The following is a 21923-nucleotide window of genomic DNA, read 5'->3' as shown; positions in this document are numbered from 1 at the left end:
TCCTGTACCAAGCAAGGAAAATAACATGAGAGTAAGATTCAAAATAGATTTAAAAAAATCCCACCTCGCTATATTAAGAAAATCATTAGCATTTTGAAGGACTTAGAGATGAAAGTTATAAATTAGTACAGATATAGGCAAAGAGTATTTGACGACTGATTCCACAATATGCAGCAGCAAGTTTCAGAGGCCAAAAAAAGAACAAAACCACTAGACACATTCACTAAAGTCAACTTATTTTGTTTAAAAAAGTCAAGTCTTAAATTTTACATCTAGACATAGAGTATAGTTATATTAGTACAAACTAGTTAAAGATGTTATTACTTACAGGATCCAAATGTAAGACCTCATAAGGGTTGTATTCTTGATACTCTCGGTCCGTTTTGGAAACTTTGTATGCAAGAAACAAAAATAATGCCCAGCCAGCAAGGAGGACAATTTTCCTGTTTGCAAGAAAGATTTTTTTTTTATTTATTTATTTACAAATCCACTAGCTGTAGCATAATTCTACAAATGATGTAAGAAGCCATTTGATACCGGTCTTCAAGAAACAATATTAAAATAGTGAGAAATATTAAAGCCATTTTAAAGCAGGTACTTCAGTTATAACATCACCTTTGACAGATGAGACAGTTGCTCTGACTTCTAATTTCTTTTCTCTCTCTTTTTTTTTTTTTAACAAAGACAAGCCACTATCAACAAAGACTCTTTCCATTCTTTAACTATCTGTCCTCAGGAAATATGTAATAGCATTTCCTATTTTAAAAGAATGACTTTGACTTTGCCTAGGATCAGGTTAATGTTAAAAAAAAAAAACAAAAAGCTGAAACAGATGAAATATTTTGAGGGTGGGAGTAATAAACAAAGAATTGAAAGATAAAAAAAATCAACTTTGAACATACAAATTGTTACTGTTACATATCTGAATGTATATGTTTACATATTAAATATTTACATCAAAAGACATTGCTAGCACCACTAATTTCAGTGAGGGAGATTATTTTTTGGAACTAACAAATGCATTGTTTACTTTCTTATTAGTGCTGAGGTTCATTGGTTTCATTTAGCAGATACTTAAATAAAGGACAAACAGCATCCATCTTGATTTCAAGCCCTACTAGATAATAATGATTAACTATTAATTACTAAAACATAGCAGATTGCAAACGTCTCTTCTGTGACACCAAAGCCATTACTACATAACTAATTCCAGCTGCTCTGATTCCAAAAGAAAAATTATAAAAATAAAAACGTAGGAATTGCTTTAATGAAAAGTCATGCAAATGAAATATACTTACTTTACTGTAGGAATTATGTTTTGTTGTGGTTTTAGCAGTCGCAAACGATACCACAAGCATCTTCCGTATACATTTCTTATATTCTTTAATCGAATTTGCTCTATAAAAATAAAGAGAAATATGGTGATTAACTAATCTGACAAAAAGCAGAACAACAAACATGCTCACTTCATCCCGCAGTAGGTAGTGCAAGGTCAGTGGGAGGACTAACAAAAGGTCCAGCAACATCGGAGGAAAAGAATTTTTTATCCATTTAAGTGACACTGCACATCCACAAACATTAAGAAGTTGGTCAGATTAATCTCTGCTACCTAAAAGGAATCCATTTTATTTTCCACATGCCACATAACAACCATTACTTGTGAACTCAGCCTTTACCTGGCTAATGCGCTACTTGTAAATTTTACTTCTGCCATTTTATACTCAACTCCAACAAGTCTCCCATTTCAGTATGTCAGCTACTGCATGCAGGAAAAACGAACAAACAAAACCAAACAACCTAATCCACATGCAAAACAGTGTTTGTATACAACTAAAGAATGAAACTAGAGCAACAGCTACTTCCTCATTTCAAAATATGATGCATCTTCCTCCTCTTTGCAACACCTGCTTTTTATAAGTTGCCTTTATTTAGGCTTTTCCTGTTGAGGAAAAGGAAGGAAGAGTAAGATAATAGCTATTTGTAAGCCACGTAGCTCAGTAATATGGGCCCCTGGCAAAATAGCATATGCATTAAGAACAAACTAGCTGACAAGATTTCCTCCGATGTCCTTTCAAGACAGGACGGGGCTGGAAGGAAATCGTATTTACACTGTCAACATCACCATAAGGAGGCATGGAAGCTCTCTCTGTTAAGAGAGTTTTAGTTGTATTTCAGAGTTAGAAGTCTTTTATGCTAAGAAAAATATGGTGGAAAGCAAATAGCTTGTACAGAATTTCTGAAAGCACTGAAATTCCATGTTATAAAGTGACACCAATCCTGTTTAAGTAACTTGTCCATCCATAGCCTATGCAGCCTGACCTGCAACACTTCTGAAGTGAGGTCACTGTAACTACCTTACCTGCAAAAGAGTAAGACTAAAGGAGAAAGAAGAGAAAAAAAATAATCCTGTCTCAATACATTTAGATATTGCTGGTGAACAAAGTGACTAAATTTGCCAGTTTAAAATAAGTTTGTGAATTATCTAAATGTAGGAATTATATTAATAACTTTGATCCAAAGCACATGTCAGAATCATAGAATGGTCAGGGTTGGAAGGGACCTCAAAGATCATCTAGTTCCAACCCCCTGCCATGGGCAGGGAAACCCTCCACTACACCAGGTTGCCCAAAGCCTCATCCAACCTGGCCTTGAACACTTCCAGGGATGAGGCATCTACAGCTTCTCTGGGCAACCTGTTCCAGTGCCTCACCACCCTCTGAGTGAAAAATTTCTTCCTTAGATCTAATCTAAATCTGCCCTCTTTCAGTTTAAAGCCATTGCCCCTGGTCCTATCACTATATGCCCTTGTATAAAGTCCCTCATCCTAAAAAGTCTTATATCTCAACTTTGCACTTCTAACAAGGTGATGCTTTCATCTTAACTAGAATAGAGTTATGATACATGGAAATATTTTTCTTTGGCAAATTTCGAGAAGGTGATTGTGGAAAACAGTGACAACCTCTAGTCATTCTCAAGATACTGGAAGGTGAAATATGGTGCTCAGTGATCTACTTGAATCTCTAAGCAAGCATGTAATCTAGATGAAACATCAAGAACTTGCATTTGCAGTCACGAAACTATCTGAGGCCTGAGAAACATGACCGTAAATGCCAATATTGTGCACTAGATCAATCACGAATTCAGATTTAACCCAGAGCAGATGTGAGCACAGGGTGGTATTTTAAACTCTGGATGATTTGGCAGAAATGGAGAGTGGGAACTCAGATGACACCTGGCCACCCACAAACTAGTAAAGCAGACAAATACTAAAGCTTGCAGAGACAAGCTACTGAAACCAGAAAAAGTGTATGAGCTTACTCGGAACCACTGAATTCTATACAGTATATCTTCCCCCAAAGTCAACATGACACTAAACAGCCTGATGGGATTCCTTGAGAAGACTAGATTAGCAGTCCCATCACCCTCAAACAGGGAGAGACAGAGATGAACAAAGATCATTCAATCCCTTGCATCTGATTTAACTCTAGTAGGGCTTCAAAATAAGCTTCCAAACTTGTCTCACAATTTTGTGCAACCAATAAACCACACAGGTATTTTGTGGTTCTCCCGATCTGCAAAGATTATTCAGAGACTTAAACCAGATACTAAACATGAAACTTTCTAAACAAAAAGGATATGACTAATCTTTGGTTAAGCAACTGCTTACTTAGTTTCACCTCACTTGCGTAAGGCTTTAGAAAGCACTGTGAAGGAAAAACTCAGAAGGCACTGAAAAGCAGAGTTAAAACGCACCACTGACTCCCTACTGGTAGAATGCAAATTAATTTGATATTTTCCCTTGGCAATTTTTTCTTTTCTTTTAAGACAAAAAATGTGGGATATCTCTATTGGCTTAGAACTGGACTCACCACAACTAGAAGTGAGCTAAATGTTACTTAAAATTAAACTATGATTTTTAATGCAAAACTAAGACATTACCAGCACATAGAACTGGCATTTCAAAATAGCTGATGGCATTAAAGACTAAAGAAACAATTAAGTTATGAGGACTAGAGAGTTCTACTATAGAAGAGGGGAGAAAAGTGTTCTGGGAGTTTTAAACAGTCACTGGACAACCACAAGCCATAATGGGATGCTTTTATGAAAAAGTTACCAATGATACTTGAACAAATCAGACAATACAAGCCTCATAGAAGGCACATGCTTACGTTAAGCACAAATCGCTCATTTCAAATAATGTCAATAAATTCAGTTGTGCTGTGCTGAAGCAAGACAAAGCCAACTGTTCAGTTCCACCACACTGACCCGGATGCACTAGCTGCTCCAATCTGTGTGACAGCCCACAGACATTTCTGCAGCCCAACCAAGGCGCAGTGCTGTTTGGTAACCATCTTACCTGACTACGCTGCTTGCAGAAATACCTAAAACTAACATGAAAACACAGTATCAGTGAGCTTGAAGAAACAGAAGGTGACTAAAAGAACTTTGTTTACTTAATCCTGTAAAACTATGCCCAGTAGGATATGACTCCCTGTACTGTTTTTGCTAGGATGCTTTTAACAAGCTGCTCTGCCTTGTCTTTAAAAATCTGTGCCACTGTGACCCAATGCCCCAGTTCTCAAACCTGCCTACTGTCCAGCCCTGCAAGCACCAGATCACCCTCTCCTTTCCCCTTTCTGCATCCCCCCTGCAAGAACAGTCAATACCCTTCACCTTACCATGCCAAAAAGCTTCCAAAAGGCCCTTAAGGGAAGGCACCGTGGAGAAAACGGAAGTAGTTGTGCAAGGTAAACTAGAGAGTTGAAATACGGTTAAGTAAAAACTGACCACAGGGGAAAACAAGACTAGAAACTAAAGGTGTTTTATAATAACCAGAGGACTGAGGTTTTGGAACAGCCTTCCGGTAACAGCTGCAGGAGTCACATTTTGTGACCTGTCTGACAACAGCACCAAGAAAAAAACAAACCCAAGGCAAGTAGTGTGAGCAAAAATTGACCCCTTTGGATAGGTAAACAGCACACATCTAAGCCAGTTAAAGAGCCCTTGGTGATGATGCTCTGGAACAGCTATGCTGAACAGGTCCTCTTCAGACAAATGCCAAATTAAGACACGATGCTAAGCAGTCATTGCCTTTTTTTTTTTTTTTTCAACACATACATCTGAACGACTCTGGATCAAATCTAATTACAGTTGATTAAACCATATCAAAGCAAAAGCACCTCATTAATTTCTTTCAGATCTTAGGATGGCAATAGTCTCATTTTATTAACAACTCTGAAAGGAAACAGGGCACTAAAAAGATGAATGATTGTTTATAGTTATCTGTCCAGAACATACAGAGAATCAAATCCTTCCCAAATTGAGGCTGAAGTCCAGACTATTCAAATTATTCAGAGCTATCCTGAGGCACTTCCTCTGTCACATGTCATCATTAACACATATTAACTTGTGGAATTCAGAAACAGGCAGCTACTTGGGAGAAAGAAGGAGGAGTACAGACAGCATCATTCCCAGCCTAGGCAGAAAGCCACTGGCAAAACATCACCCTGAATAAGACAGACATATTCCTGCTGTATCCAGGAAAAACAGGCTTCCTGTTTATTTTCAGATAACGTATGTGATTGCACCAAAGAAAATACTTATCTTGTCAGGAATAAATTGGTTACTGCGAAAAAAAAAAAAAAACACAACAGCTATCAAGAGCCAGAATACCAGGTAATTACTACACTTAACAATAGCAGCAATGTATTCCTAATGAGTGAGCTGTGGATAAATCAGATCCTTTTTCACTTTGCCTTCCTCTCCCAAGGAGCTTTCTTCCACACAAGTGGATTTGCCGTGCCACAGAACTGGCACCCTGCCCCTGAAATATCCTGCAGACCTCAAGCATGCAGGAGTAAATACATTACATGCTGCTCAGGGTAAAGCTTTGCAGCGAAACAGGAATTGTACCTTCTTCAGATTTTAGCTCTGGAATCCTTGCTCTGTCAGGGAAAAAGGTTTAGAGTTTGAAAAGCAGATGAGAGTTTCTTCTCGCTCCAGATCATGGCTCCCCATTAAAGCATGAGAGCACTTCAGACATCGTCCTTTGACATGGGATTACAGGGAGACAAGTAGGGGGAAAAAGTGATTTTCCTCTAGTCAAAACGATTTCTCATTTGATGGGTAAAACCCTTAACAATAGTGAATCTATCCTATGGTTTTTAAAATAGGTATTAAACAGCCTTGAAAAGCAAAGGCGTAATGCATCCGTGGGCTTCCGAATTAATCTCACTAACAATAATCCATGCATCAAAGTATTGTTAAAGCACCCCTATCAGACAACGACGCAGAGTGCCAGTTCATTTCTGTATATAATCTGAGGAAGCATCCTGTGCTTCCGACATTTCCCCCCAAATTGTTATGGATGTATCCAAAGTTCTTGAGATTCACAAGCAATTTTTCATCAGTACAACTCGCTTACTTTCAGAAGGTTCTCACAAGTGCCTATTACAATATCTTAACAAATACCTGTGAATATCCAGCCAAAACTACATCTTAATACACTCTTCAAGTTCTCAAGAAATAAAGCAATTGCTAGTACAAAAGGAAACCTGAGTGTCATTTCTTTCAATGATTCAGAAAGAGTTAGTCAAGTCCTCCAGTGATACTAGTAGGTATTTTAATCCAACATTGCCTAAAGCTTTTAGACAAATGAAAATAAAATCAAGACCCTAGCACAGCTAGGCCATTAATAATCAAATGGGAGAAAAGTTCATTTGTACACTAATCTGCTTACCATTTTTGGATGGAAATAATGTAATTAACAAGTATCTTAGATTTTTTGGATCCTTAAAGTTAGCCGTCCATTTGGCAACGTAACTTAACCAGAGAATGACTGAAGATCACTGATCTGCAAGTTTGAGCTATAGTCATGTTTATGTTGAATCCAAAGAAGTATGTGACAGATATCTGAGTGACAAGCTCAAAACAATTATTAAAAAAGGAGAAAAAGAAAAGACCATCTTTGATCTTTATTTCTTTTATTTGGTGACTAAAGGCTTTCTTCCTTTGTATTGCAGGTGACAATACAGGTATCAGTAAAGAATGCTTACGTAAACAATTGACTCCTCTTTGCCAGGACTTACCTACACCTCTTTGATATCCAGGTCTTTAGAGAAAGCGATTTTAGGATGAATAAGACAGAGGTGTCTGCATTTTCTGGGTAGGTAATCCAGACTCCACAGTTCTTGAGTATTACAGAACAGCTGAACATTTGAGGTTGGAAGAGATCTCTGGAGATGATCTAATCCAACCCTGCTGCTCAGAAGAGGGTCAAAGCAGGTTGCTCAACACTTGGGCTAAGGCCTTTGAACATCTTCGAAGACAGAGACCCCACAGTCTCTGAGCAATGTGTTCCCACAGATCACATACAGCTCGTGGCCTATGATCAGCCATGCCTGACTTAAGTTTGGTTTTGATGTTCACCCATACCTTACTGGCACACACGCCACCTTTCTGTGCCTCTCCCCTGTCCCTTCACCATAAGAATACAAAGTCTTTGGCTTCTCACACAAATATTATCTTCAAACACCAAGGCCTTGATAAAACACAGCAACTGCATATTGTTTTCCCACATGTTGATCACCAGCACGGCAGTACTCCCAACGACTAGAGAAGCAGATGTGCTACTATCGGCACGAGGAACACAAAGGATGCTGGCATCACGGACACTGCCAGGCAGCTCAGGAACACAGGTGCTTCTGTTGCCAGAAAAATCTGTGACACACATGCTGGCATGACTTCACAAAACATGTTAAAAATTACCACAGAAAGAACAAACCACTTCTGTGGGTTATGCCAAGGGCACCAGATAAATGGGCTATGTCAGGACATCAGAAGAAAGATCTGGGATATGAGTCATTTTGAGGTGAACACCATAAAGCAATACAAATACAACGGCACTGCACGAGTTTTGTTTCATTTTTAGTAACCCATGCAGGGTAACGTAACCTAACCTAGTCATTACTTCAGAAATTACTGCTGCCCTGCTCCTTTCTGACAGTGAAGCAGACATGGTCTTCACTGTTCTACTACTGAAAGTGTTTGAGAAGTCTTATATATTTGCTTCTTAAGAAACAGGAGGATCCATTTTATCTGTAGGAATGCTTGACAAATGATCCTTACCCAGACCTAAGCTTTTTGTTTCAGGTTCTAGGGGCTTCAACAAGCGCTCCAAAAGAAAAACGAAGGGAGATTCCCTTTCATTTTTTACATCCTCTTGAGGAAATAGACAAGAATACACATTTACTGGAGATGGGCAACTCTGGAAGAGAGGGAAAGGAAAGAGGTACACCTGGAATTATACAGGAAAATTTTAATCACCAGGATCTTGTTTCAGCTGCAACAAACACAGGCCAGTTTTAGGAAAAAATACCATAAAATAAGACTATTGACATCAGTACTCATATCTAAAGCATATAAAAGTTTGAAAAGATCATACAGTCAACTCTTAGAACAACTAAAAACTAACAAAAAGCCTAATATCCAGAAAAGATGGAAGCCACCAGTCTTCCATCATTCTGCCTCAAACAGTATGAAAGAAGAGAGGTACATCCTAGCCTCCTGCATCCCTTCTGCCTTCAGGCTACTAAGAAAAGCAAAGGCACCAAGTCTAAATTACAGCTCCAGTGGACTGTTAGAAAAAGAAATATGAGGAGGTGCATGGGAAACATTCTGCCCACCAGATGTGGACAATTCACCCAAAGGAGAATATTGCTTGGTTTCAAAGAAAAGGACTTCTTTCAGCAAGGAACACGGACTGACAGAGTTCTGCAGTCTAGAAAACGCCAAGATCACTTCAAAGACAGACTTCCACAAAACTTCGTTGCAGCATGTCATCCCCTCTCTACCCTTGCCTCGGAAATTTGTACCAAGAGATACAAGTCTAGAGAAAAGGTTATGACCCAAGGGTACCACAACACCAAGCACTAAACCCATGCCATTAAAACTCAGGGTAACAGAGCTCAGCAGAAACACTGCTCTTATGATTTTGCTGGTTTTAATTCAGAGTTCTACAGTTTTAATCCACTAAACTGCGTGCTAAAAAAGTTCCTGTTTCCTCTCAACAGTTATATATACGTCTACATATACACTATGTATACACACACACACATATACGAATGCTGAACTCTTGCACTTTTTCCTACTTCAACAATCACAGAAATTAAACATCATTATGGACAACATATTTACTGAGGTCTTGAACAAATTTTCGTTTTTAATCACAGAACCATTTCTCAGATAACAGGTGATGATGAAAAGAAGTATGAAAACACTACCTTACTAGCTCATTTTAGCTTGCCTCTCTTGGCATTTTCCTTTGATAATTATTATAAAATAGACTCCACAGGGATACAGTATGGTATTCAGGAATAATTAAAAAAACATCACAGGATTAGGAAAAAACTACACTGACTTTCAAAAGAAGCCACTGACAACCACTGACAAAGATGTTTTACAGCAGTAATCCACCTTCCACAGCAACTAAGAAGCAGGATTCAAACTCACATTAACTCAAAGTCAGAAACTCCTCTGAAGTACCAATTTCAAACCTTATTATAATAGGATTGACTTCTACTGTAAAACCCCAAGTTATAAAGCATAAAACAAATTAAATTGATTTAAAAGCATTCTAAAATGCAGTTGCTTAAATCCAAAAAGCCTTCAAATGACCACTAGTGTTTCAGTTAAGTTTTTGTGGGTTTTTTTTTCGAACTGGAAACCATGTTTCAGGAGATAAATCACATAAAACACTGGTAAATGACTTTGAACTGACCACATTAGTGAAAAATTAAGCGATCTCAATAGATGCTTTTGAATTTTAATGTATATTATTTTAAGAATTGTCCTCATTACCCTGAATTTATCTATAAATGGGTCATGTCCAAGTTAACCTCTTCACTAAAATGTTTATAGCTGAATAATCTGACCCTAGTTGTTTTCAAAGATATTTTCTCTGTCTAGTATATATCCATAATCAAAAATTATCACTTGTTTTGAGTAACATGTTGTTGCTAACTATTAAAACTTCAAGCAGTTCATAAACTACAGAAAGTCCTGGGAAGGACCTTAACAGCAAGGCAGCTTTTTTTCTAGAACATGTTTCACAGCAACTAGGTTAATGGTAAAAGGGACAAAAAGTAACTTAACTTTTCATTCACACACTGTTCCACACATTTGCTGACCAAAAGATAGCATCTGTTACTAATTACTTTAATAAACAGTAATGTAAGTTGATTCAACATCTTGAAAGCTAACTTCTTTTCAGAGTTTCCTTACTTGGACTTTCTGCTTACAGTCAGCCTTGCTGGTCCCAGAGCACAGTTCCACATGACATTACTTCTAATCAAGCCATTTCCAAATCTTCTCCTTCCTATTAGTTTATTGTCTCATTTGTGTTGACAAAACTGTCAGTGCCACTAACTATACTAAGTTTTAAGCTACATCACCTAAATTATCGAATTTATAGTAGGGCTGGACCTACAGGTACATCAGCAAAACTTCAATGGAATCTGAGAGAAATCAGAAAACTGGCCATTTTAATATGAAATGACATCCACATGAGTCAAGGTTAACAGTTTTAAATGAAATCAACAACACTGCTGGGCTCCAAGACTTACACATTCTTAATTACTAGCTTTATTTTATCAATCTGGTACGGGGAGGAAACCAGGACACATTCAATCCAAAACAAACGTAGACAAAAGTCGCTTGGCATACCACCAACCGCTAAAAAGGCCTGTATTCAGCACTGTTCTGATGCACACCCTGGAGAAACTATAATAAAGGACAGAATTAGCAGACACAGAGATAAGCACCATACATTCATTCATCATCAGTGGGGATTTGTAAAGGGAAAGTCAGCTTTACAAACTTGAGTCCTCTAAAGGAAGTAGGAGAATGGAAGAGGAGATCCTACCAATTCAGTCTGTGGTCTCCAGAGGCTTTTGAAAGGTTCTTAAAAATGTCTCAGGACAACCATCTAACTATTTCAAAAATAAATATGTGACTAGAAGAGTGAACGGTCAGTTCCCACAACAGAAAAAAAAAATCACCAGGTGTTCTGTGGGAATCTGTGTTGGAACTATGATACATTTCACTAATAAGTAACATAGGTAAAGGGGTGAGCAGTAAAATAAAGCTTCTGGATGAAATAAACTTTCTGGGTAACAAGGACAAAGGTGTCCTGAAGAATTGTACAGATCAAGCAAGCAGACTACAGAATGACACATGGAATTCAGGGTATGAGAATGTAAAGAGCAATAGGGACTATCCTAATTTTATATATATAAGATGAACTTGGGGCTGACCATAATCTCTCAGAAATGCAATCCTAGTCTTTGGAGAAACTGTTCTATGAAAATCTCAGTTAAATGTTTCTTAGTTATAAAAAGCAAACCAAATGCTTAAGAGCATTCCTGCAAGGAAAGGATAGCACATTATTTCACCACACAAGCTTAAGATATGTACAACCTTGAGTAGGATGCACAGTCCTAGCCCCCACCTCTGAAAGGGAGGCAACTAGAAAACATTCAATTAAGGTTAACAAGGGCCATCAAATGTATGAGAAGATTTACGTCCAAAATATAAGCTACAAATCTTTTGGCTGGGAGAGAGAAAAGTGCAAGGAGAGGTAATGGAAGGCTGTAAAAAAAACTAAGTGACAGAAAGGATTGAATGTTTACTGCCTCTTCCAGTAGAGCAGATAAAGATCGTCAAACAAAATCAGAAGCAGATGCAAAACAAAGGCGATTATTTGCAGTGCAGGCAGCAGAGCTGGTGAACTCCTTGCCGTAGGATGGTATGGATGCTATGCTAAAAGAGAGTCATTGAATTGAAAGCCATTGGAAACCGGAAGAATATGCAAAAGAAGCATCATTATGCTTGTCCTGTTATTCTCTCCTTAAGGCATACACTTTTGCAATATCACGTAAAGAAGTCATCTGACCCGACCCAGTATATGCACTCTTTTATTTCTGAAAAATTGGTATTTGAAACTTTATTGGTAAGCCTTTGTAGAAGTCACAATGCTAGCAAATATCCTAGTTTCAAATAGTTCAACCAACCAAAAGAAAGGCATCTTTTTTTATCTAAAATGCATCAGCTCCAACAGATATATATTTAAAATGTTTCTACATAATTTTCTGAACAAGGGAAATATTAAGAGAAAATCTGAAATCACCTCTTCAATCTTCTCAATTGTACAATTATTTAAAAACTGGTGCAGACACAAATCTTCTCACTCAAGAAAGAAACGAAGTACCTATATGGGGCTTTCTCCCTACTCTTGATATGGTCCAGCCAGCAGGACCTCCCTCACCATGAAATGGAGGCACGTGCATGTCAGCTCTTGGCTAACAATTGAGAGAAAGGACCACTGCTCCCTCAGTGGGAGAAGGCAGCACCGCAGGGTGAAAGGACACAGCAGCAGCCTCAGTCTAGACTTGTTCAAAACGCTGCAGATCTGCGCCCTTCTTCACAGGCATGAATGTGACGGGCAGGGGAACCAAAAAAAACAAAACACACCAAAACCACCAAGCCCCAAAATCCTCACTTTAGAATCGCTGTTGATCCTATTGCTCACTATTTACCTTGCTTGTCTCTCAAGTTCCTGCTCCTACTGCAAGAATGGTTTAGCTGCTCAGGAAACCATAACTGAACCATCACGCTTAACCCCTGAATAAATCAGGTTAAATAGCTCTAACTTGAATTCTCTTATATGCAGCCTGTACATCCTGGTACTTCAGCAGCATCTACACGAGCAGTCAAGGTATCCCTGCAGAAACTAGAAAACAAAGACAAGGTATATAATACAACTTCTCCAATGTTGTTTTCATAAGCTTCCATAACAAAAGTCGAATTTTTAAAAAAATAGGAACAGCTTTACTTTTATGTACATGTAATGAGATAGAAGTTCTTGTAATAGCTTGATCTTTATCTTCCAACAAAAAGCTTTTCAGAATTAAGTGTTCTAGGCAGTCTTGAACCTACTTAACTAGTCTTTAATAGAGGGTTATTAATTTTATTTTACTGCTAGGAGGCTACAATGCTTATAATAAGATTACAATACTTCAAAAAAAAATCCATGAAAAGACATGCCTTTTTTCTAAATAACAGAGCAGCTTAGGTAACTGTCCACACGCTTTGTTTTGAAAAGTATTTTTAGAGATAATTGCTAGGCATTACTAATGACAACTCATGATGTTTGCCCTTTCTTCAAATGTTTCTGGAAAAAACCTCTACTGCTTCAAAATAGCAAGACAGCAAAAAATCAACACAATAGTGTAAGTATCGCCATTATATTTTGTCCTCCCTTTTAACAGCCACCTAATAAGCTACGTTTTTCTGAACTTGAAATGTTTTTTGTTAACCACAGTACACTCAGTCTCTCAATACTTAAAAAAATCAATTTGTATGTAATAACAGTTCTTAAACGCACAACTGAGTTTCGCTGACTCTCTTCACGCTTCCTGACATAATGCCCAAAGGTTATATTAACAGGAAAGGATAAGCACACGCACATACGGATGCAAAACACTTATATTCACAAATATCAAGTTTCCACACCCATGCCCATCCACTGCATAAGCATTAGCAATGAGCACGGCATCCTGTGTTTTTATCCTGTCCTTTTATCCTGTCCTTTACCAGCATCCTGTACCTTTATCCTGTACTACCAAATACCAAAATGCTGTGAAATACTTCTGAGGTAAGGTTAACGAGATTTCAATGATCTGTGAGGAAGGACAGAGGTCACAGTCAACCCACTCCAACACATCTTATCTCACCAGAGGATTAGAAGCAGCCCAAAAGAATTTTACCATGGAGCGGGAGCAGCAGTATTAGGTAGTACCAAGATGCCCTTCCTCTTCCCCAGCTGCTGTAAGGTACAAGAATTCATTACTCCATTACAGATAAAACAGAAGAAATGCTGCTTGCATTCTCTGTATTAGCTTGAGTCACATCCAAGTTGCAGACTCACTGTTTGTCCTCAAAGAGCCAAACAGACTTTACAGCCTCAGTTCCAAAATTTCTATCTTAAAGCAGGGGATTAACATGGATCTCTGATAACATCCTCTAGATCTACATATGAAAAATGCACCAAAAAATTATAGAGAAACCTTCATATTGACACTACTACATACCGATACGCAGTATACTGGGCAGATACACAGAGAAGTATGGTTCCTAATACAGTAAATCCTTCACAGAAGGACTTCCTCACGAACTTCTATTCAAAGTTTTGTACACAGGTGCCAAGTACTACCTATCTACAGTGGTACGCAAAAACCCTTACTGCTTCAAAATAGCAATACAATGAAAAGTTAACAAAACAGTATTAAGTATCACCATTATATTCTACTCTCCCTTTTAGTAGTCACCTAATAAGCTAAGTTTTTTAAGTATTTCTGGACAAACAAAAAAAACCCACACTTTATATGGATTTCTAGCACAACGAAAGTAAACTGAACAGCTTTTATCCATTTCTTATCAATATTTTTTGTAGATACAAAAATGCAGTAGCTCATTTCTTTTCTCCATTCCTACAGTAGGTTCTTCTGTTCTTATACTTCAAGAAGGAAGATCTATGTTCCAAGTAGAATAGTTCCTACAGCCTCTTTTCTCCCAGAGAAGAGACTGCAAGAGAAAACATTCATTAACATTAACCCTGCATTCACAGCTATTATTCTTTGGGGTTTCTGAATTGTTTTGAACAGCTTATTTTGTTCAAGTTACTGTAAAAGACTAAGGAGAGAGACTTTTATTCTTTCCAACAGCTTTGCAACACATTATAAACACCCAGTGCACTAAAACAGGATAATTCATTTAACCTAGACCTAAATCAACTCAAAAATTGGACAGAACGACAAGCTTTCACAGATACACATACTTAACTACAAAACATATCACAATCTATGACCACTTGTTTCAGCACAGCTTTATAATTACGTGTCTCAATTCAGCACCACAGGTATAAGTCAAAGTACACAAAGTTCAGCAAACACATCAGCATTGTGCAACAACTGGCGCATTATCCAACTAAATTCATTCACCTCTTGCTCTCCATTTCCTTTCTAGATGCTGATGCTTAAGCCACACAAGCCTACAGTGAAATCAGTTCAAAGCAAGTCCAACAACCTGAAGATACATTGATGAACACTTAATCCATCCCTAATTGCTGAGAAAAACATCTTTAACTCTCACAACTTTTTCAAAAACAACTTAAAAATTCTCATTTCAAAAAATTACTTTTTAGTTCAGTGAATCTGCACCAGAATAAATTTTTAGCAACTGTGTTTTCTGTTTCAAATCAAGAACAGTCCTTCCAATAGTTTTCTTCACAGTAATTATACTGAAGTTGTATCAATATTTACCCGAAACAGAGGTAATCCATAAAAAGTATAAGCTGGGTTTTTTAATAATAACACACATACATGTTTTAAAGACACAAGTCAAGGATAAATAACATGGCAGTTTCACCATCACCTGAAGTCATCACCACCACTGAAAGAATGAGTCTTCTCCCTTCCCAGCTCACACTCACATCCTGCACCATCCCAGACATCCAGAAAGTGAGTCCTACCCAGAAACTAATAAATGTTAAAAGTAAGACAGAAAAAAAGCCAAAAACTCTTTTTAACTCAAATGAGTTTCTTCCAGTCCCCTACACTGCACAAGTGCTGCATTTGGCACAAGGGAGGGGGAGAAATACAATACTTGCTCTGTTAGAGCAATGCTACCTTGCAGCAGTTATGAAACTGCAGCCCAAAACACAAAGCTGAACAATTAACCTTTCACAAGAGCCTTATTGACTCTACAATGAACACCGAGGAGATAAAAGTCATTGGGACAAATCCGGTTTATGAAGTCAATTACCTGCTTGCTTGGTTTATCAAAGCTGAAGTAATGAAATTATAGGACAGTTCACAGGGTGACTACCATACCATAGCAAAACCTTCCCAAATATAAATATTGATCCCTACTGCAGGCTGCAGCAACACTTCACATGGACTCTCTCCACATACCTTGAGAAAGCAAGGAAATAAAAGCAGCTCAGATTTTACTGAAGACTTGAGAGGGACAAGAAGTTAAATAACACTAGTTTTCAAGACTGTAGTAGTGGAAAGGCCTCTCAAAGTTTATTTCAAAAATAACTAAGAGTAAAATCTTAATGGCTTACCAAAAAGCTATCCCAGCAAAAAGCTGACATTAGGTAGCACATTTTGAGTTTTCTCTAAGTAGTAAAGCAATATAGACACATTCTTAATTTCCAGTCTTCAATATGACCAAAACAAAGTTGGTTTTTTTCTTTAATTTACTCTGCAGGTACTTACTACAAAAATCACAGCACAGAACAAATCCTACAATGTTACGGATCATCAGCAAGTCCCAGATTTTTGGTGCTAAACCTCACCTGAAGAGAGCCCTGAACATTTTGCATGCTTGTTTCACTCTCTACTGTATCCAGTACCGGCCATCTGGGGCAGTGCATTTGTAGATAGAAGCAGCGGGCACCAAAGGCTCGACCTCCCCACTCGCATTTTGCTCTTGCTTCAGACTAGCTCTAGTCGGCTCTCGCAAAACAATGTGGCTGAAGCACATCTTCCAACCTAGTTTTTACCAAAAAAGGAATCTGCTCTGTCTTTTCGGGTGCTCTGGTTCACATTGCAAACGGGTCTTGAAGTGAGGACGACAGACATCTGATTTGCTTCAAAAGTTCTCTCCGATCCAGTCTTCTCGCTCCTGGCAGGCTCTGCTGCAGCCAGAGCTGAAACAGATAGCTAGACCACCTGGACCTCATCAGCTCCCTCCAGGGCCACAAAGGAATCTCTACGCTGGATTCTCTAGCACAGGTAGAACAAAACAAAATTCCAGAATGAAAACATTAGTTGGTCCCACACAGAGAGCATGGAGGTCTTGGCAGAGCTTATGCAGTTTGGCCCAGCATCATGTCTCACTGGTTGGAAAATCTGCTCTAAATCAGTATCAAAATAAACATCTCTTATTGAGTCTAGATATTCCTGCTTGTTACAGGAATCAGAAGCTAACAGCACTGGAAAGTTTCTCTTCTGAAGACAAAGGTCCTCTCTTAGCTTCCAAAATTATACATGTGTTTTGGTTGTGGTTTGTTGTGGGGAGTTCTTTTAGTGAACTGTTCTGAAAACAGGAAGTCATGGCAAAACAATCAGTACTCTGCATCATCACGGGGTTTTAATTTATTCCTGAAATCTGGTTCAAATGCTGCAACAGGTATGGTTAAATACATAGGAAGCTGTGTGAAGACTATTCAGAGGACTTTGCTGGAAGTGAGTCACACAAGAGCCATACACTTAAACAACTTAAGCATCACAACGAAGCACGGGAGTGCTCCAGTAGTCCTGAACGTGACCTGCACAACACCTCAACTCTTTATCTGAAAAGTGCCTGCAGAACAGAACTCAATGAAGAGACGGTAGGCATGCTATTAAACTGTATGCTAAAAATTGGACTTTACTCACATTTTTAAATCCATTAAGACAATTAGGAGGCAGAAATTCTTTCATTTCCATTCATTGCCATGCCTGGTAGTTGACCCATTTTTGTACCAACAGCGTAATAAAATTTACCTTGTGTTTTGGAAAGTATGGTTTGATATGGCTTTGCAAGAATCTAGTGCTAATTCATAGAATCATAGAATGGTTAGGGTTGGAAGAGACCTCAAAGATCATCTAGTTCCAACCCCCCTGCCATGGGCAGGGAAACCCTCCACTACACCAGGTTGCCCAAAGCCTCATCCAACCTGGCCTTGAACACCTCCAGGGATGGAGCATCCACAACTTCTCTGGGCAACCTGTTCCAGTACCTCACAACCCTCAAGGTAAAGAATTTCTTTCTTATATCTAACCTAAATCTGCCCTCTTTCAGTTTAAATCTGTTGCCCCTTGTCCTATCACTACACACCCTTGTAAAAAGTCCCTCTCCAGCTTTCCTGTAGGCCCTCTTTAGGTACTGGAAAGCTGCTATAAGATCACCCCAGAGCATTCTCTTCTCCAGAAGAGAACTGCAGAATGATAAGCAGCAGGCCCTCCATACACACAACAACGCTGGCTAGAGGGAAAGAAATGAGTAATGTTTAACAGCAGGCCTAACAGGAAACTGGGTACAACCCATATAGCCATATTCCAAAGTTAGGTTTTCATTTTCTGCCATTCTGTAAGGGTATCTGAAGACCAAATGTAAGAATTGCAAAGTGTTCCCAAGTTTGACAGCATTGCTACAGCTTTTCCTGCTTCTGTCAGCCCCTTGAAACTGCACTGAGCGTCACTGCCAGCCATACTATTCCACACAGCATCTCTACTAAATCACACCAGCTTTCCCAAAAAGCAGCTGATAAGAGCTACGGAGGAAGTAAAGCATTATTCACGAGAAGGAATGACTTTCTCCCCCACTGTCTGTCACACTTTACCAAAACAAAAATAAAACAAAAATATTGTTTTGGAGAAAGGTTACAGAAGTAGCGTTATCTTCTCTTTCTGATCCCCGGCTCCTTAAAAACAACCCAAAGATTACAAAATGTCTTCAACAACAGCAACATCTCCCTCTTGCAACAGTCAGGACTCAGCAAGACAAGGCAGAGAAACCTTCTTTCCAACAGAAAGAACTAACTCCTCGGCCATGCAATAGGAAGTATCTGAAGGCCAGAGATCAATCCTCCAAAGCAGTTCTCTAGTCAGTGCCCTGTCAGAAGCCTCAAGTATGTCTGTCAGCAACCATGACTGTGAACAGCTATGATTTAGTACCAAAATAGTATTTATTCTTTTTTTTTTTTCCTACTTATGTCTTACTAGAAGGATTAGGATTAAGATTTCATTGTGGAGTGTTTCTTTTACACATAAAACTAAGTTAAACAGAACCACGTAAGTCATTTAAAATTATATACAAAACCACTAAATAATGACCAGATAATGAACGTAAAAAAGATGCAGTGAACAAAAGGGATTTTCTCAGATTCCAAAGCATAAGTGTTCTTAAAAAGATCCGTAGTTTCAGCAATGAGAATCAGCATCAAGCATCCCTGTTCTACCAAGTGTTTAATAAATATCTTGCCTTTAAACACAATTTCTACAGCCTTTTTAACCTCAAAACTGCAGTTAGAAACGTGTTCCTGTGCAGCCTATACACCAAAACGCCTTCTCCCTCTTAAGAATAGAGGGATGCTGGAAAGACAAAGAGGCAGATGACTGTGAAAATTAAATGTGGAAGTATTCAGAGAAACTTTCTAACACTGTGTGGGCGACAAAACATTGTCCCAAAGGGTGGAACAAAAATCTAGCACTGAGGACACTGCATGATTTGCAATGGGAGAAAAAATATAAAGCTCCATTTTCACACTCACTGTGACCTTACAGCATATAAAAGCAGAGCCTGGCTAACTTTTCCTCTTTGCTCTCAACTCCAAAACAATGTTCAATAGTTTATTCTCCTCCCACGATGAAAATCTAGGTCATCTGCCCTGAAACACCCCGGGAAGACGAGGAAAAAAAAAAATCCAAAATAAACCATCAGACCCCAGCACAGCAATGACTCTGCAGGAGCGGAGGCGCGGAGCAGAGCGCGCTTTCGGGGAGGCGGGCTCAGACCCCGGTTTGCCGCCTTCCCCCGGGTACCGCTAAATGGCTGACAACGACCGTACCGCGAGCCCGGTGTCCCCCAGGAACGACAACCCCCGGGGCCGCGCTCCGCCGCGCTGCCCGCGGAGCCGGCCGGGCGCCTCAGGACGGGAGGAGCGGCGCCGGTGCGGGCCCTGCCCGGCAGGAGGCACGGCACGGCGCGGAGGGAGGCTCAGCGCGGCTCAGCCCCGCTCCCCTCCGTTCCGCCGCGGTGCGGGGGCGGGCGGGGGGCGCGCGCCGGCGGCGGGGTGGGGGGAGGAGGGGGAGGGGGAGGGGAGGCAGCGCCCGCGGCGGCGGGCGGAGGCGCAGGCCGGGCCCGGGGCAGGGCCGCTCACCGGCGTGCTGGTCCCGCGGCCACAGGTAGTAGGTGGCGGGGATGACGATCAGCCCCACGAAGCTGGTGAGGAAGTAGAAGAACGTGTTGCCGCTGTCGTCGTACTGGAACTGCTGCCCCGCCATGGCCGCTCGGAGCCGCGCCGACCGCCTAGCCCCGCCGCTGGCGTCCCCGCCGGCGGCCCGGTCTCGCCGTCCCGGCTCGCACGGGGCCGAGCCAAGCGCTCCGGGATCCCGCGAGAACGGGCGCTCCCCCGCCCTCCCCCGGGCGCCACCACGGAAAGAGACGTGTCATAAGCGTTGTGGCGTCACGGGCGGCGCGCGCGCGCCCCCACTCACACCCCCGCCCGGCCGCTGATTGGCTCGCCGAAAGCCCCGCCCCTCGCCCTCCGACGCGCCGCGCGGGCTGCCTGAGGGGAGCGCGGGGGTGGGGCCGCTTGTCTCACGTCACCGCTCCGTGCCTGTCCCCGTCCCTGTCCCTGTCCCTGTCCCTGCACCTGACCCGGTCCCGGCGCCGTCCCGAGGGGCGCCGTGACCCCGCCTGGTTCCCGCGGGCGGGTGGCCGAACGCGGTGGCCCGCAGGGAACGGAGAGCTGACCCCTGGCTTGTCCCAGGCCGCCGCCTCTTCCCCGCAAGATGGCGCCCCTGCCCCAGCGCAGCGACCCGGCCGCCCCTTGTCGTTCCCTGCCCTCGTCCCCGCGCGAAATAGGTGCCCCCGGGTATTGCCGGGCCTTGAGGCCGGGAAAGGTCGTGAGCGGCGTTTTGGGATGTGCAGAGGAGCTCATTGGGACAGTGCTGGTTTTATCCCGAGTGGGACTGGCCTGGGCTGCTCTGCGGGAGCGGCTGTGGTTTGCGCTGGGCGCGGGGCAGTGGGATCTGCCAGGGTGCCGGGAGCAGGGAAGGCAGCAGGAATAGGGCTAGGGAAGAGAGGAAGGTGGTGAGGGGAGAAGCCGGGAGGCAGCATTCAGGGAGTAAATAAGGGACCAAAAGGCACAGTGTTCTTAAGATGTGTAAGAACTTGGATAAGGAAAGTGTTTCAGGCGTATGAAGTCCTCGGGGCTTGAAGGATGGACCCTGAGCAGCCATGTGAGGGCAGACATTTCAAAAGTACCTAATTCTGAATTTAGCTGTAAGAATGGTCATACTCAACAAAAGTATGTGACCCTGAAGGTGTCAAATCAAAAGGCAGATACTGTGTTCATGTTCATCAAACCATAAATGGCAAGTTACCTCTTTGAAGTAGGACAGGTTGCTAATCATGCCTGTTGATAAGGATATGCCCATCTCTACTGCTTCACAGTCCAGTGTACAGCCACTTATAAATGTGATCTTTTAAATACCTCACAGTTCAGTACTTGTAAGTTCAGAATATGGGAAAATATGACACAGAAGTGGTAATGGCATCACACGGAAGGGAAGCATTAAGCACACCTTAGTGGGAAAGAAGTGCTATCCCAATGTTAAAGATGACTGATGTGGGAAGTGGAGAGAAAGGTAATGCCACAATCAATGAGTAGCACCAAATGTCCTGCTGCCATGATACAGTAATCCACAAATGGAAGGAATCTTTCTAATTTTTATGGGAAACTATTTTGTGTTAATTAAAATGGTTTTTTTTAAAAAAAAAATATTATTTTCATTGGTACTCTTTGTAATTGTTCCTACTTAGGTTAGTTGTAGGGTTCACAGGCAAAGTGTAAGGTATTTCCTTCTATGTCTTTTGCTATATACACTGCCTTTGAGTATTGTACACCCTCCGCAGTGATGACAACGCTTGCAGTAGCTCTTTTGGAGGATACCTGAATGCGTGAAACTCACCTCCCTCTGTGGGTTTCTAGTCCTTAATGTGTCACAGTGAGGCAGTGAAAAGCTTCTGTACAGTAAAAAAGATGCAAGACAGGTAAAAACCTATACGTGGACTTATCTCAGTTTTGTAAG

The 21923-nt window shown here is 40.8% G+C and overlaps 1 protein-coding gene across 2 annotated transcripts in view; it reads right to left on the bottom strand.

Moving 5' to 3' along the window:
- SEC63 (SEC63 protein translocation regulator) overlaps window positions 1-20125 on the bottom strand; it is a 65249-nt gene extending 45124 nt beyond the window's left edge. For both annotated transcript variants that reach the window (XM_086608133.1, XM_086608134.1), the window contains exons 1-3: window positions 19988-20125; window positions 1299-1398; window positions 329-443 (exon numbers count right to left, since the gene is read on the bottom strand). In XM_086608133.1, coding sequence (XP_086464259.1) covers window positions 329-443; window positions 1299-1398; window positions 19988-20111 — 339 coding nt within the window. In that variant the 5' untranslated portion in view covers window positions 20112-20125. The remainder of the gene's footprint in view (window positions 1-328; window positions 444-1298; window positions 1399-19987) is intronic.
- Between the last annotated feature and the right edge of the window lie 1798 nt (window positions 20126-21923).

The sequence above is a fragment of the Tauraco erythrolophus genome, chromosome 2 (assembly GCF_009769465.1).
Source record: "Tauraco erythrolophus isolate bTauEry1 chromosome 2, bTauEry1.pri, whole genome shotgun sequence".
Taxonomy (NCBI): Eukaryota; Metazoa; Chordata; class Aves; order Musophagiformes; family Musophagidae; genus Tauraco; species Tauraco erythrolophus.
This window is presented reverse-complemented; position numbering and strand designations above follow the sequence as displayed.